The following is a 15,275-nucleotide window of genomic DNA, read 5'->3' as shown; positions in this document are numbered from 1 at the left end:
ACTTTGCTGTAGCAAACGTGAGCAAAATGATAATTACCATCTATTCTCGGCATGTCCACAGCAGTGGATGGCTGTAAAAAAATAAAAATAAATTGAAAACGAAAAAGTTAAAGGCACTTGAATATAAAATTAGTAGTTGCCACCCAAATAGCTTGTTTTGCAAACCCCCGACCCCTAAAACACATGGGCTTTAAAGCACTATTTGTAAGCAAACCGATCATTCAGGAGAAAACAAAAATGAAGGAGGGGGGCTGTGGCTTTTCATGCCTCCAAGAGGTATGCTCATGTTACAGGATAGCTGGGTACCCCATGAAAATGCACTCAAGCAACAAGTTGCAATAAATTCTCATAGTAGGTCAAGATTGCACCTCTGCAGGAATGCACAGTGAATTCAGCCATGGCTTTTTAAGCAACTTGTGATGAGGAAGGAAGGTAAGGGGGGGGGGGGGGGCTTGCAAAAGAAAAAAAAAAACAGCAAACCTCCAGTTTGCACTGAGGTCATCCACCAAGAGTTACCACAGCTGCCCCAAAACAGTAAAAGCACAAAAAAAAAAAAAAAAAAAAAAAAAACTGCACGCAACAGGGATTTTTTTTATTTCTAGCAAGCATTTATACCTTCTTTAGCTTTTACTTTAAATATCAAAGATTATTAGTTCTAATACATATCAAAGATTTGGTCTGCTAAGTGCTAAGGAGAACTGGAACATTGTGTCCCATTAGAATCCATGATGTGCAATCTTCACTTATCTGGGCAAATCTTTAAAGTCGCTAGCCTAAAAAGTAACTCATCTGTACGAGGTAGAAAGCAAGGGCATGTTTTGCACTAACTTTTTTAAATAAGTTGCTTCAAGAGCTAAAGTAAAGGTCACTAGTTAGGATAGTTAAAGCGGTTTGCAGATTTGTCCCTCCAGCTAGTGCTATCAGTGTGTCACAGTGACACAGGACAGAACACGGCATTGAATATGAACCATTACACAGGTCACAATACACAAAATGAGCAAAGACTCTTATTAAACTGGTTTAACAAAATCATCATAGTACTCCAGTCTAGCCAGTATTTAATGTGCTTTTTAATGAAGCAAAAAAAATTAAAAAAAAATTTAACAGCACAGTTGGGGGAGTGTTGTCCGAGGAGGATGACAACGCTTGGTCACTGTACTAGCTATGAAGGAGCACTGTTGTCACTCTAGGACCACCCCCATTATTATAATTTAGGGGGGGCATTCTGTAATTCTCAGTGATAATTTTGAGCCCCCTGCTCTAAGCGATCTAAACAAAAAGGTCAGTTTACTGTCCTCCAGACTTCAGAGGGGCTGGATCGGTAAGTGGGGAGTAAAAAAAGCCTAGCCTCAGGTTTGGTTGACCGTGGGGAGGAAAAAAAAAAAGTGTTATATATATAACAGTGCCTGTGCCCAGTAGGTGAGGGAATAGTGCCCTGTCAGTGGGACGAATGGTTCCCCAATATTAGTGACCCATTGGCTGGATAAAAGTAAACAAAGGGCCACAGCTTAGAGATCACTGGCTTGGAACACTTCGATTTCATAACATTGCAGTGCAGGTAGAGAGCACATGTTAAGACTTCTATACACTTCAAGCAGGTGAAAACTGTTGGAATTTTGAAAAAGCTGAACCTGCATTATTTTCCAACCTAGCAAACTACATAAAATATTAAGATTATACCTACCAAAATTTTAGGTCTTCGCTTGTGGTCCACCATATCAAGAAATGGATAGGATTCACACACAGAGTCAACCGTAATAGGATTCGAAAACCCTAAACTGTTTTCTTAGTTAAGGGAAAAAAAATAATAAAAAATGACACAGGCCAATACAAAATAAATTTTGGTTTTTGCTTCTAAACGCAAAACATGGCTTTTACTTCTGCCCACCAAGTAAAAAAAAAAAGTTGAGCAATACTGACTGCAGTTTTACATTTAGTTATAAATAAAATCAGTGCTATATTTCAGTAGCCCAAACACCCGAAACAAAAAAAATAAATAAAAAATAAGATAAAATCAATCACCCTTTGTAAATTTTTTGCAAAAGTTAATGCAGAGGACCACCGCTATCCCACAATCTATGTTGTGGCCTTAGCAACCTGTTGAATGGATCCCCCATTGCACTGTGGGATGGGACAGGACGGGAGTGTTATTCACTGGTAAAGCAAAAAAAAAGTTAAATACTGGGGATGCCTGGCAACAATTTTTGAAAAGAGACCCCACAGAGTCACAGTGAATGGTACCTAGTATCTGCAGCAATAGGTTGTCCCAAATTACATGTGTAACCTGCAGCAAGATAGCTATACTGCAAATAAAATAAGTGAGACTTGCATATACTTTGCATAATGTGGAACATTAGATTAACCCCTGCATGCCCAAGCCTTTTTCTGCCATTTGTTGCTTACAAGTTAAAATTTGTATTTTTTGCTAGAAAATTACTTAGACACAACACACACACACACACACACATACATATAACACACATACATCACATACATCCTAGAGAATAAAATGGCGGTCCTTGCAATATTTCATGTCACATGGTATTTGCGCAGCGGTCCTTGAAATGCAATTTTTTTTGGAAGAAATACACTTTCATAAATAAAACACACACACCACCTCCACAATAAGGTTAGCCCAATTTTTTTGTTTAGTGTGAAAGATAATGTTACGCCAAGTAAATAGAGACCTAACATGTCATGCTTTAAAATGGTCCTCATTCCACGAGTGTGTGCAAAACTAGGTTACCTAAAAATCTCCATGGGTGACGCTTAAAAAAAAAAAAAAAATTACTGGTTACCCATTTAGAGTTCCAGAGGTGGCCTTTTGCCATCATTGTGCTCTCGTTGAAACGATCGCACATGTGTGGTTCAAACACCATTTTCGTGTGCGGGCTCTTCTGCACGCAAGCAGAGCGCTTTACTTTTTTTTTTCCCCCTTCCTATTCATTTTGTTTATTCACTGTCCCTTTACATTTTATTTATTTTCACTTTTATTGTTGTCACAAGGAGTGTAAACATCCCTTGTGACAGTAAGTCCCGGTTCACACTAGGGCAACCTGTGAGGCGACCTGGTTGCCTCACAGGTCGCCTCCCATAGGGAAGCTGCGGACCCGTTCTAATAGGAGCGACACAAGTCGCTCCGACTTAGAAAAAGGGTCCGGAGCTTCTTTGGGGCGACCAGGAGGCGACCACCATAGACTTTAATGTTATGAAGTCCGTGGCGGCCGCTCCGAGGTCGCGGCGCACTGCTCGCACCGCGACCTCGGAGGTCGCGGCGCACTGCTCGCACCGCGACCTCGGAGGTCGCGGTGCGAAGTAGCGTCGCTCGTATGTGAACGGGCAATAAAAGGCAGAGACAGGTACTATTTATGGAGGGATCTGGGTTTTATAGGTCCCCAAATCCCTCCTTTGCACTTAAAAGCAATCAAAACACCAAGTTTGGTTGTTTTGAATTTAATTCTTTTTTTTTTTTAATAAGGCACCTTTAGGGCCTCAGGAAGTGTGTGTGTGTGTGTGTGTGTGTGTGTGTGTGTATCCCCTCAATGTCCCCCTCTCGCTGCTTGTAATAATCAGCCGAGCCGCAACAGTTTTTATTACAAAAAGGCCAAACGTGGGCTCAAAAAATAAAATAATAGTACCGGGCTGATGCTTCTAGCTGCAGGCATCACCCCAGTACATTGAAAGAAACTCCACACAATTCTCCTGTGCTTGAAGGTCAGCCCCAAAGGCTTTATACTCTAGGATCTCCGTCCAGGCTGAATCGGATAAATGCCCCCTTGCTGCCATCACAAGACTAGGGATGTCTGAGCAACTGAAAAAGAGAAATGGACAGGGGGCGCACCGGCCTAGTGCATGATCCTTGGTAAAAAGATATATTTTATTTTATATAAGAAAGGTACTCACAAATGCTCACAAGCATATCACATTGGAGTGGCTGTGACGAAGAGGCAGGACCTCGGACCCCTACTGAGGAAGTCACAAGCCCATCAGCAACAGACGATATGCATCTGGGGGGCAGAGACACCACGGGCGAGATCCAGCTACAGGACACAACTTCTCCTGCGTCTCCTAAACAGAGTCAATGCCTATCCAGCCCGCACAGCTTATGTGCCTACAAATGTGAGTTAATATTTGGATTATTTAATAAATACCTTATATACAGAGAGCACTAGATTTGTTTTCCATTTATTCCTGTTTTATGACGGAGACTGGGGAAATACAGTAAGGACAGAGCCACCCTAATTATCTGTGCAGCAACCAGGGAGCACTCAGGACCTAATGAGAGGATCGAGTCTACCCATTTGTCTGGGGATACTATAAAGCCGTTTTTGACCTAGTGGTGAAACACTGGTCAAATTATAAGGTGAGAGGCCATCCATCACTGGTGGTGGGATCATGAGCACCTGAATGATCCATTGTAGCAGCTGCACTTATTTTGGCACCTTAGAGACTGTTTATACACATGAAATCACTTTAATGGACTAGCACCTTGCACTTTTGATTTATCTTTTCAATTGATGCGATTAAGCCGATTTTAAGCTCTAACGAGCAGGGCCCTCTAGTTCCTCCTGTTTTGAATTGTATTGTAACTGTATTGTCTTCCCTCCCATTGTAAAGCGCTGCGCAAACTGTTGGCGCTATATAAATCCTGTATAATAATAATAATAATTTTGACATGTTATTTTAGTGTTCATGCTAAGGAGTCATATGGACACACAAGTTTTAGGTTGATTGATTTGTTGATATATTCAGTAATTTCCTCAACCCTTTTAATTATTGCACCTTTGCACAGCAACTTTTGTTATTTTCACTGCACAGCATTTTTTGCTGTTCGAATAGAACAGCAATTTTTTGTTATTAGCACTTTATTGTAGCGCGATATCGCTTTATATATTTATTGATTTTATGTGTAGTTATTCACCACTTTGATATTGCAGCCACAATATTTTTTGATACTTCAATACTTTATTTAGTTGCGCTGATATACATTACACCTTTTTAGGACCTCGAAATGCGTCACCCAATTTCAGTGGACTTCTTCATCCATGGTGTGATGCTGTGGGCACTATAGCCACTTAAATGCGATATGCCTGTATCAAGCATTTGGGAGTACCTTTCTTAAATAAAATAAAATCTTTTTACCAAGGATAATGCACTAGGCTGGTGCGCACTCTGTCCATTTCTCGTTTCCAATCACCCAAGTACAGCCCCCTAGAAGCCGAGGCCGCATATTTGCATTACCTCGGTGGGAAGGGGTTAAGGCAGAAGGACAATGCTGTACAGTGATGTGCACATCTCATTTCATTTGTGACAAAAAAAAAAAAAAAAAACACACTACACCCCACACAAATGAACCAGTTACAGTGCTGCTATTTTTGCAATAAAAGGGACAATCTAATGGAAATACTTATTAGACCTGGCATTTCCTTTTAGATTACGAAAACACATTTACTGCCTTGGGCATGTACCCGCCTATTCTGCGTTAACAGGATTCACTTGTCATTTATTTGTTTAATTATTTACCAAGTTATAAAATCTTGAACTTGCCTCTTGAACCCTCAGTAATGTGTGACTGAGAACATAAGATATCTGTATTTACAAACTCCGTGTACTACTCGAACAAAGAAACGAATGGTAAAAGATGAAATAACAAGGAATGATGTAATAATCACAGACCGTTACTGAGTGCAAAACATACAGAATACCCAATATGGAAGGTTTATGGACTGGCTATACAACTACATAATTCACCACTGGTCAAATTTTACAAGGTACCTGGGCACACGGGCGTCATAATATAGGGAAGGTTTACTCAGGAACTTGTTGACAGGAGGTCCCAGAGTAACGAAAAAAAAAAAAAAATAAAAACCGACAAACACTAAAAATCTGAATAATGTTGAGTATAGGCGTATAAAGGTGCAGAAGAGTATAGAGAAGTAAAATTCAGCTTTATTGCCAGTGTTGTAATATACACATTTGGGATCTGGGCTGGGACTTGTAGTTCATGCGTAAACATGTTTATAGATGTGTAAGCATGCACATAAATTAATGCACTCAGTTGTAAAATTTTCTATTTTTGTTTTACGGCTCTATACTCATTGTATTACTGATCTTTACTCAGCTGTGTGCAGGGGCAGACTGACAACTCATGGGGCCCCCAGGCAATGGGAGATCATGGCCCCCCTCCCCCCCTGCGGACAGGATCAGATAGCGGCGGATATCAATGGACATGTCACAGCGGACATCCGCCGCTCCATAGGGGAGAATGCAATGTCCGATCAGGCCCGCCTGAAAAACTGGCAGGCTGACCTGATGGGACAGCCAATGTAAAAGGGGTCCAAGAGTGGCTAAAAAGAACTGCCTCTTGGCCAACTACCTCTAAATGAACAGAGCAGCTGCTTGGGTGTGTACATTGCTGTGATGGTTAATTTATGAGATTTTGGGGGGCTCAACTGCAGCCCCTGACAGCAAAAGGATGTGCATATTATTTATTTAGGTGCTGACCTACCGCAGGAGACGGTCAGACTGCAGACATGCTACAGGAGACGGTCAGCAGGTAAATATATGTTTTTAATTAAAAGAAAAAAATAAAAACTTTTAGCATCACTTGGCTCATTGGCAAAACACTAAAACAAAGGGGATAGCATTATAATCAGCAATCAGAAAGGAGTATACTGCTTCCCAAAAAGTGAAAAAAAGTCTCCAGATTCCTACATAAGGATCCCAGGAAGAAATGAAAATAGCACACAAGCGTGCAGCCTCCAGTGCGATAGGCACAGACTGGATAGGAAAGTGCAACAGATGTGGTGGTGGTGGGGTGTGCACTCACCATGTGATTGATATACTTTAAGGCTTACAGGCTGCTTGTCTTCATGTAAAAAAGGTACCCCCTTCCCTCCCCACCTGAAAAAGACTTGTTCCTGTGCCTCATCCTGGGAATGTGGTGACTGTTACAGCTGTCCTATCATCAGTAAAGGGCAGCAGACTAAAGATGAACGATCATGACGGGGGGGGGGGGGGGGGGGGTCTAGACTCCTGGTCCAGACAGCAGCCAGTTCCATTCTGGCAGTGTCTGCTCTGTACGCAACAGTGTTCGCACACAGGTGAAAAGCAGGGGTCAGGACGCGAGAGACTCTTAAAGCTACAGTGGGAAGACAGCTTCAGTATTTAGAGACAGTTGACAACACTGCATGAGGCCCCCGGGCAGTGCCCAAATGGTCAGTTCGCTCCTGGCTGTGTGCATGGTTCCGTAGACATCAATGCAGCTCATTTCAGATCAGTATAAAGAGCCACATTTTTTATTCCTGTGTGCTAGAGACCTTCAAGGATCAAATACACCCCAAGCTAAAAAAAAAAATGAGCACACATTTGCTGCTCTGCTGTTCTCATTTTCTTTCAAACAAGTTGAATGGCAGACTGTGGAAGGCTTCCAGGCAGACATCTCTTGCCGTCACAAGAAAAAAAAAAAAAAAAAGTCTACTTGAGCCTCTCATTTTTACAAAAGATAAAACTGAGAAATATCATCAGACATGGTAGCGAGCAAGGTCATAGAAAGGATACTATTTTGCTATATCTAGAACTGGGCCTTGTCCAGATACCAAGACGCACTTATTGTGATACTGTCTGAAGATACGCAGTGGACTGTGTGACATCATCACTTGGTCCTGTGAGATCTGGTGAAATAGAAGGAAAAAAAAACACGTTAATAGCATATCGGGATAAATACAGTGCCTTGCCAAAGTATTCACCCCCTTAGCATTTTTCATGTTTTGTTGCCTCACAACCTGGATTGTTTGAGGATTTGCATCATTTAATTTACAGAACACGCCCACAACTTTGAAGATGTCTATTTTTTTATTGTGATGCAAACAAATAGGACAAAAAATAACAGAAAAAGTCAATGTGCATAACTATTCACCCTCCTAAAGTCAATACTTTGTAGAGCCACCTTTTGAGGCAATCACAACTCCAAGTCGCTTTGGATACGTCTCTATGAACTTGCCACATCTTACCACTGGGATTTTTTCCCATTCCTCCTTGCAAAACTGCTCCAGCTCCTTCAAGTTGGATGGTTTGCGTTTGTGAACAGCAATTAAATCTGACCACAGATTTTCTATTGGATTGAGGTCTGGGCTTTGACTAGGCCATCCAACACATTTACATGTTTCCCCTTAAACCACGCAAGTGTTGCTTTAGCAGTGCGTTTGGGGTCATTGTCCTGCTGGAAGGTGAACCTCCGTCCTAGCCTCAAATCACACACAGAGTGGTACAGGTTTTGCTCAAGAATAGATCTCTGTATTTTCCACCATTTACTTTCCCTCAACTCTGACCAGTTTCCCAGCTACTGAAAAACATCCTCACCAGCATCATGCAACCACCATGTTTCACTGTGGGGATGGTGTTCTTTGGGTGATGTGATGTGTTAGGTTCGTGACAGACATAGCGTTTTCTTTGATGGCCAAAAAGTTTAAATTTTAATTTTAATCTCATCAGACCAGAACACCTTCCTCCATACATTTTGAGAGTCTCCCACATGCCTTTTCACAAACTCAAAAAACGTGCCATTTTGTTTTTTTGCTGAAAGTAATGGCTTTCTTCTGGTCACTCTGCCATAAACCCCATTCTATGGAGCATACGTCTTATTGTCGTCCTATGTACAGATACTCGAGTCTCTGCTGTGGAATTCTGCAGCTTCTCCAGGGTTACCTTAGGTCTCTGTGCTGCCTCTATGATTATTGCCCTCCTTGCCTGGTCTGAGTTTTGGTGGGCGGCCGTCTCTTGGCAGGTTTGCTGTTGTGCCATGTTCTATTTGGTTATGATAGATTTGATGGTGCTCCTGGGGATCATCAAAGATTTGGATTTTTTTTTTTTTATACTAACCCTGACTTGTACTTAACAACATTGTCCCTTACTTGCTTGGAGAGTTCCTTGGTCTTCATGACAGTGCTTGGTTAGTGGTGCCTTTTGCTTAGGTGTTGCAGCCTCTGGGGCCTTTCAAAAAAGGTGTGTATATGTAATGACCGATCATGTGACACTTAGATTGCACACAGGTGGACATCATTTCACTAATTATGTGACTTCTGAAGGTAATTGGTCGCACCAGAGCTTTTTATGGGCTTCATAACAAAGGGGGTGAACACATACGCACATGCCAATTTCCTTTTTTCTATTTCTAAAAAATAGTTTTATGTATATATTTTTCTCATTTCACTTCATCTTAGACTATTGTGTTCTGATCCATCACATAAAAATTCAGATTAACAAAACATTGAACTTAAGGCTGTAATGTAACAAAACCGGTAAATGGTCAAGGGGGGGTTGAATACCTTTGCAAAGCACTGTATACAGATTTAGGTCTCAGAGCAACAAGAGCGCCCTCCTGATCACATACAGGCTTACAAACCTATGGACATTTCTGACCACAGAGAAACATTAAAAATGCATTGTTTAAATTCTGAAAGTTCTACAGAACAAGTTAGTTTCTTTAGTTTATTGGGGTGCCATTTAAAATGAATGGCACTCAGCACAGCAGCAGAAATTCTTTGCCTAAGGGTATTTTGGAATTATATTGTGTCTGAATATTACAGAAAAGAGTTCCCTTTGCAGACAGCTCCACCATTTATATGACCACTGTAAGACATGAATATAGAGGAGTACCTGGGGGGTGCAATTGCTGAATTCCATCTGAGACAGACAAAAAAAAAAAAAAAAGGGGGTCCTGCACGAGTTTGGTCCGAATGGGATGAAAATTCAGCCACAGTTTGTATGGCGGAATTCGCATTACACAGACATTGCATGTGATCTGCACAGCAATGCGGTGCGAATCACATGCGTTGTCTGTCATCACACCAGTGTGAATCAGCCCTTAAACCTGCCCTTCCTGCATAACTTGCATAGATAAGAAAAAGACATTTTACTGCACCATAAACTGAACTTTGTTCCTATAGAATGTTTACACACATGGAAAACAAATGACCCTTCTGTGTGTGAACAATTCCACACATAGAATAACCAGAAAAAACAAGGTGGGTTTTTACAATGACAACATATTGCATGGTTTACTCCAGTTTGGTGAAAGTTCTAGGACAGGGGTGTCAAAAACATTTAAATCGCAGCCCGCATTAACATTAGGGTTGCCCTCAAAGGGCCAGTTGCATCTCTAAGACTAAAAATGTATCCAGGGCTTTTTTCCCCTAAGATTAAGTACAGCAACTTAACCATCACCCCCACATCGAACGGTGGGTGTGGCCAACAGTGCGAAGATCATAAAAGGGGCAATAAGTGGTGGGTGGAGGGTGAGAGACAGGTGGCAGAACAGAGTTCCACCACATTCTAGCTGAAAAAAAAAAAAATCCCTGGGTGTGAGGGCCACATGAAATAGCCCAGTGGGCCCGAAATCTGGCCGTGTGCCTTGTGTTTGACAAGAGTCTAGTGGGAAAGTATACAGTAGATTACTACTGCCTTGTGCCAATAGAATGCAGAACTAGAATAAAGCACCACAATCGGTCTCATAGAGAGAAAAAAGTTGCTGGAAGCTTACAAAACTTTAGACCAAGTTTGTGGGTGGGGGGGGGGGGGTGTAAATATACTTACTGGTACTCCAAGTATATTGGATAGCTGGTCAGCTTTGGTCTGACGAAGGCAGTTTCCAGCATTTGTGACAAAGACGACTGGCACCAAGAACTGGCCATGGGTATTCACCAGTTTCTGGAAGGCTTTTCTTGCGGCAGGAATCGGGGTTTTCCCTCTGACAAGCACTCCATCAATGTCAAACAAAAGTCCGAAGGTAGGCTGGAAGAAAGAAAAACCAAAATAAATAAAGTATTATGGATTAATCTGAATGGACATTACTAACCAAATATTTATGCACACGAACCACAAAAGTGTAGAACCCACATAAAAGAATACATTATCCTCTTTGAAATACAGAGCCAAAAGTATGAGAATTGCAAATTTACTGCCAAAACCATATACTATTCTGTCTTAGAGGGTCTATTGGCATCACAAATGATTTTGTAAACCTAAGTTACAAGCTAGACATTGATATTCAGCAGCAGCTCTCAAGGCAAAACATCCCCCCCCCCCCTCCTTCACTCTATAAAAACCCTTCCTCAAAGCCAAATCCGCAAGATCAAATCAGCATTGCAAGCAGATTTTATCCAGTACAAGAAAAGATTGAAGAGCTTTAAAAAAAAAAAAAAAAAAAAGAAGGGCAATGCTTCTCATTGCTTGTATTCTCCAGAATATCCATGTTTCCATTCAGATAGCTAGTTAGCTACACAAAGAATCAGTCCTTGAACACTGCTGTATAAATTTTGAAGACTCAATATACTCCCGACGGGAGACGGCCTACAGATTTGCGGTGGTCGAAGGGACATCGGCTGTCAGAATACAATGTCAAACTGAGCTTAAGAGCCAGCCATCATCTTCATGCGATATGGCCACACCGAGGCTCAGTTTTAAAGATCTCAGAAAGCAGATCAGTCTGCATTTGGTCTCCTATCCTACAAAGTACCAGATTTCAATGAACCATTTGCATTTTTTTCATCTCCAGCTATGAATATTTCGTTTCAAGACTGACATTTTCATGAACATTTGACTACCTCTGTCCAATGCAATCAAAGTTTCAGGAAACAAGAAGGCTGCAGAGTCAAGAGGACTATAGCAAGTAACCTTCAAGTTTCCCCTTCAACAGAAATTACTAATGGACAATGGGAAAAGTCAATATATGATAGTTCAATGTTCTCCCTAACATGTACAGTGCATTGCGAAAGTATTCGGCCCCCTTGAACTTTTCGACCTTTTGCCACATTTCAGGCTTCAAACAAAGATATAAAACTAATTTTTTTTGAAGAATCAACAACAAGTGGGCCACAATCATGAAGTGGAACGAAATTTATTGGATATTTCAAACTTTGTTAACAAATAAAAAACTGAAAAATTGGGCAGTGAGGATCTCTGAATGATCCAATGTTGACCTAAATGACTAACGATGATAAATAGAATCCACCTGTGTGTAATCAAGTCTCCGTATAAATGCACCTGCACTGTGATAGTCTCAGAGGTCCGTTTAAAGCGAAGAGAGCATCATGAAGAACAAGGAACACACCAGGCAGGTCCAAGATACTGTTGTGGAGAAGTTTAAAGCCGGATTTGGATACAAAAAGATTTCCCAAGCTTTAAACATCCCAAGGAGCACTGTGCAAGCGATAATATTGAAATGGAAGGAATATCAGACCACTGCAAATCTACGAAGACCTGGCTGTCCCTCTAAACTTTCAGCTCATACAAGAAGACTGATCAGAGATGCAGCCAAGAGACCCATGATCACTCTGGTTGAACTGCAGAGATCTACAGCTGAGGTGGGAGACTCTGTCCATAGGACAACAATCAGTCGTATACTGCACAAATCTGGCCTTTATGGAAGAGTGGCAAGAAGACAGCCATTTCTTAAAGATATCCATAAAAAGGGTCATTTATCATCCACAAATCGAAAGTGTTTTTCGGGCATTACGATTTTTTGTTAATGATTCTATAAAGGAGATTGGTGGACCGGAAAGGACCAGTTTTTTGGTCTCCTGCAGACCTCTATATAACCGGTCACAAACATAATTGGTGGTCTGGGACAGGACGAGTGGCGACACTGGGCACACTGCATGTGGCTGCACAATTCACTGGCTATGAAAATATAAAATATTGCATCTCACTACCACCATAAGGACCAGCAAGGTTGGAGAGTTGGAGACTGAACCAATTAATGAAATTCATGAACTGTTCATTCTTAGCACGGATAAGTTTGGAATAGTTTATGTATAAATCGTTTGGTGCAACTGGATGTTCACATCACAGCCTGCACCGCGACCTCGGCGCGACATGCACGGACTTCATATAATTGAAGTCAATGCAAGTTGCGTCCAGGTCGCCCCAAAGTAGTACAGGACCCTTTTTCTAAGTCGGAGCGACTTGTGTCGCTCCTATTAGAACGGGTCCTGTGCTAATCAATGGCAGGCGACCGACCGTGACTTGTCAGGCGACCAAGTCGCCTGACAAGTCGCGCTAGTGTGAATGGACCCTTAGACAACCCCACTGTCTTCTTGAGATACTGTGGACATTGTACATACTGCTAGGCTAGTCATACATCCTGGAGATTTCTCCTAATTAGTTCCCACCCACGCTGAACCTCACGGAAGGGAGGCATCTCTACAGCCAGCTATCATTCGGAGAGCCACAGCTGCCCGAATACCCAGACAGTGACTGTATCTGATTGAATGCAGTCACTGCTCAAAATTACAATTTTCCACCCAGCTTCAATTTTTGTCAAGCTGGGTGATGCAAACAGAGCCTCTCATGACTCAAATTTCAATCAATTTAGAAGGAATCAACTGAAATTTGAGGGGCTATGGCCAGCTTTAATCTGAGTACCCCACTACAGTAGTGTGCGCTTCAAAAAGATATAGGACTCCTTCAGGTTAAGAGAGTGCAAAACTATTATGTAAAGTGAACAAGTTCAATACACCCAATGGAGACATGACAAGACAAAGGCCAAGCTACATATTCTGCGAAATACAATGCCTTCCAAAAAGGACACAACTAATGATACGTTTTGGCAAGAACTGGCAGTCCTCTAAGCAGGAAAAAATAAAAAAACGAGAATGAGGTAACTCCTTGGGCCCATTCACAATTGTGTATCATGACAACGCCTAAACGTGTATGGGCTCTGAACATGTAGCTTTCCAGTAAATTTATCTTCATCCATATTGCATAATATGACAACCTAATGAACCCTTTACCTCCCCGCAGCATGAGAAGAGGTGTATTTCTCCCAACACAGTTGCTGGTTGTGCAAGTGTGTCCCCCCTCCTTTCCTCCTCTCTCACCCCATTTTGGGATAGTTTCTATATATTCTATTATCTATTGTAAACTTATACCTCAACATATAAAATTATTGTACATCCTTTTCTAATTCTAGATGCAAGATGTTTAAATTTTCAATTCTTAAGGACCCCTGCCGAAAGCAATTTGTCAGGGGTCAGTGAAAAAAAGGCCAAAGTGCCGCCCTTTTAGAAAGCCGAAAAGGATTAATGGTGTCTTTCCGCTGGCTCTGCCAAGTGGCCTATTCCAAAAAGGAAAAATGAACATATCATCAGATGGGAAGTCTACCAGCCACAGCTCAAGAACACCTAGCAACCTCTGGAGGAATCCTAGTGACAATTGGCTGATCTAAACCTTTCCACCTCAGTCTGACTCGTCTTAGGCCTGGTCCTTCCATGCAGACCTTCAATCATGAAGGCTTAGCATTACATTTAGGCAGTCTGCATGCAGACTTTACCTAGAACACACACTTCTCTATATTAAAGCAGGCCATTGATGGTTTGAATCTCGCCTGGTTCAGCAAGAACTGGCCGAGATTCAAACTCTCTATGGGCAAGCTGAATGTACCCAAGTCGATCCAGTAACCAACTTGGGCACAACCACCATGTAGGATATTTACATGCAATTATTGCCAGCGGCTATACCTGCTAGCAATTAACACTGGGTGTTCTCTCAGCAGGGACAGCTGCCTGCACCCCCAGCCCAGAATGACACAATGGCTCCACAGGAGGGATGTTCCCATCAACACTGATTGTGTTGGAGAAATTGAGTGATTTTCTTTCCTGCAACCACATCAAGACATTTGTATATTTGCTTGCCTCTTGGCAGAGAGCATTGAAGCAGAGTGTTGTTAAGTTTTCAGGAAGCTATCACCTTGCTGGCCCACCCTTCTCACCAATGATTAGCCTCCACTGCATAAAGAAGCACAGAGACGACATCACTGGGTCTAAAGTAAGGTTTGTAATCAAAATGGAAATAGTTAATTATGGGAAGCAAACAAGGGAAAAGAAAGCAGATTATATTTCAGTATTATAAAACCGCAAAAGAGAAAATCATCATGACTAGCTTTTTAAAAAGCTTTTAAGGAATTTTATGCCTTCTGGGATAAAACATGGCTTTAATGAATTTCACTTATTTATACCAAGTTTAGCTCCTTGGAGGTACTACGCCTATGTAAAACACCACGTGTGACATCATCACGAACGTCAGAGGGAGAACAATAATTCTAGCACAAGAGCTCCTAGTCAACTCTAAATTGATGAGCTGTAAAGGCTTTTAACCTTCCTAGCGGTATTCCCGAGCGTGACTCGGGGTTAGATTTTAGAGCCAAAAGCAGTAACCCGGAGCCACACTCGGGGTAGCGCTAGGAAGATCGCTGGATCCTGGTAGAGGTTTTACTTACC

At 41.7% G+C, this 15,275-nt stretch overlaps 1 protein-coding gene across 1 annotated transcript in view; it reads right to left on the bottom strand.

Moving 5' to 3' along the window:
* The window catches only part of LOC309562437 (haloacid dehalogenase-like hydrolase domain-containing 5), a 53,191-nt gene that overhangs the window by 16,482 nt on the left and 21,434 nt on the right, over positions 1 to 15,275 (bottom strand). Inside the window, exons 2-5 of the mRNA XM_082266653.1 lie at positions 10,594 to 10,791; positions 7,561 to 7,673; positions 1,685 to 1,778; positions 38 to 71 (exon numbers count right to left, since the gene is read on the bottom strand). Of these exons, the coding sequence (XP_082122779.1) occupies positions 38 to 71; positions 1,685 to 1,778; positions 7,561 to 7,673; positions 10,594 to 10,791 (439 nt within the window). The remainder of the gene's footprint in view (positions 1 to 37; positions 72 to 1,684; positions 1,779 to 7,560; positions 7,674 to 10,593; positions 10,792 to 15,275) is intronic.

Source organism: Pelophylax lessonae, assembly GCF_965119305.1.
Source record: "Pelophylax lessonae genome assembly, chromosome: 8".
Taxonomy (NCBI): Eukaryota; Metazoa; Chordata; class Amphibia; order Anura; family Ranidae; genus Pelophylax; species Pelophylax lessonae.
The sequence above is the reverse complement of the archived record's forward strand: the minus strand, read 5'-3'. Positions and strand labels throughout refer to the sequence as shown.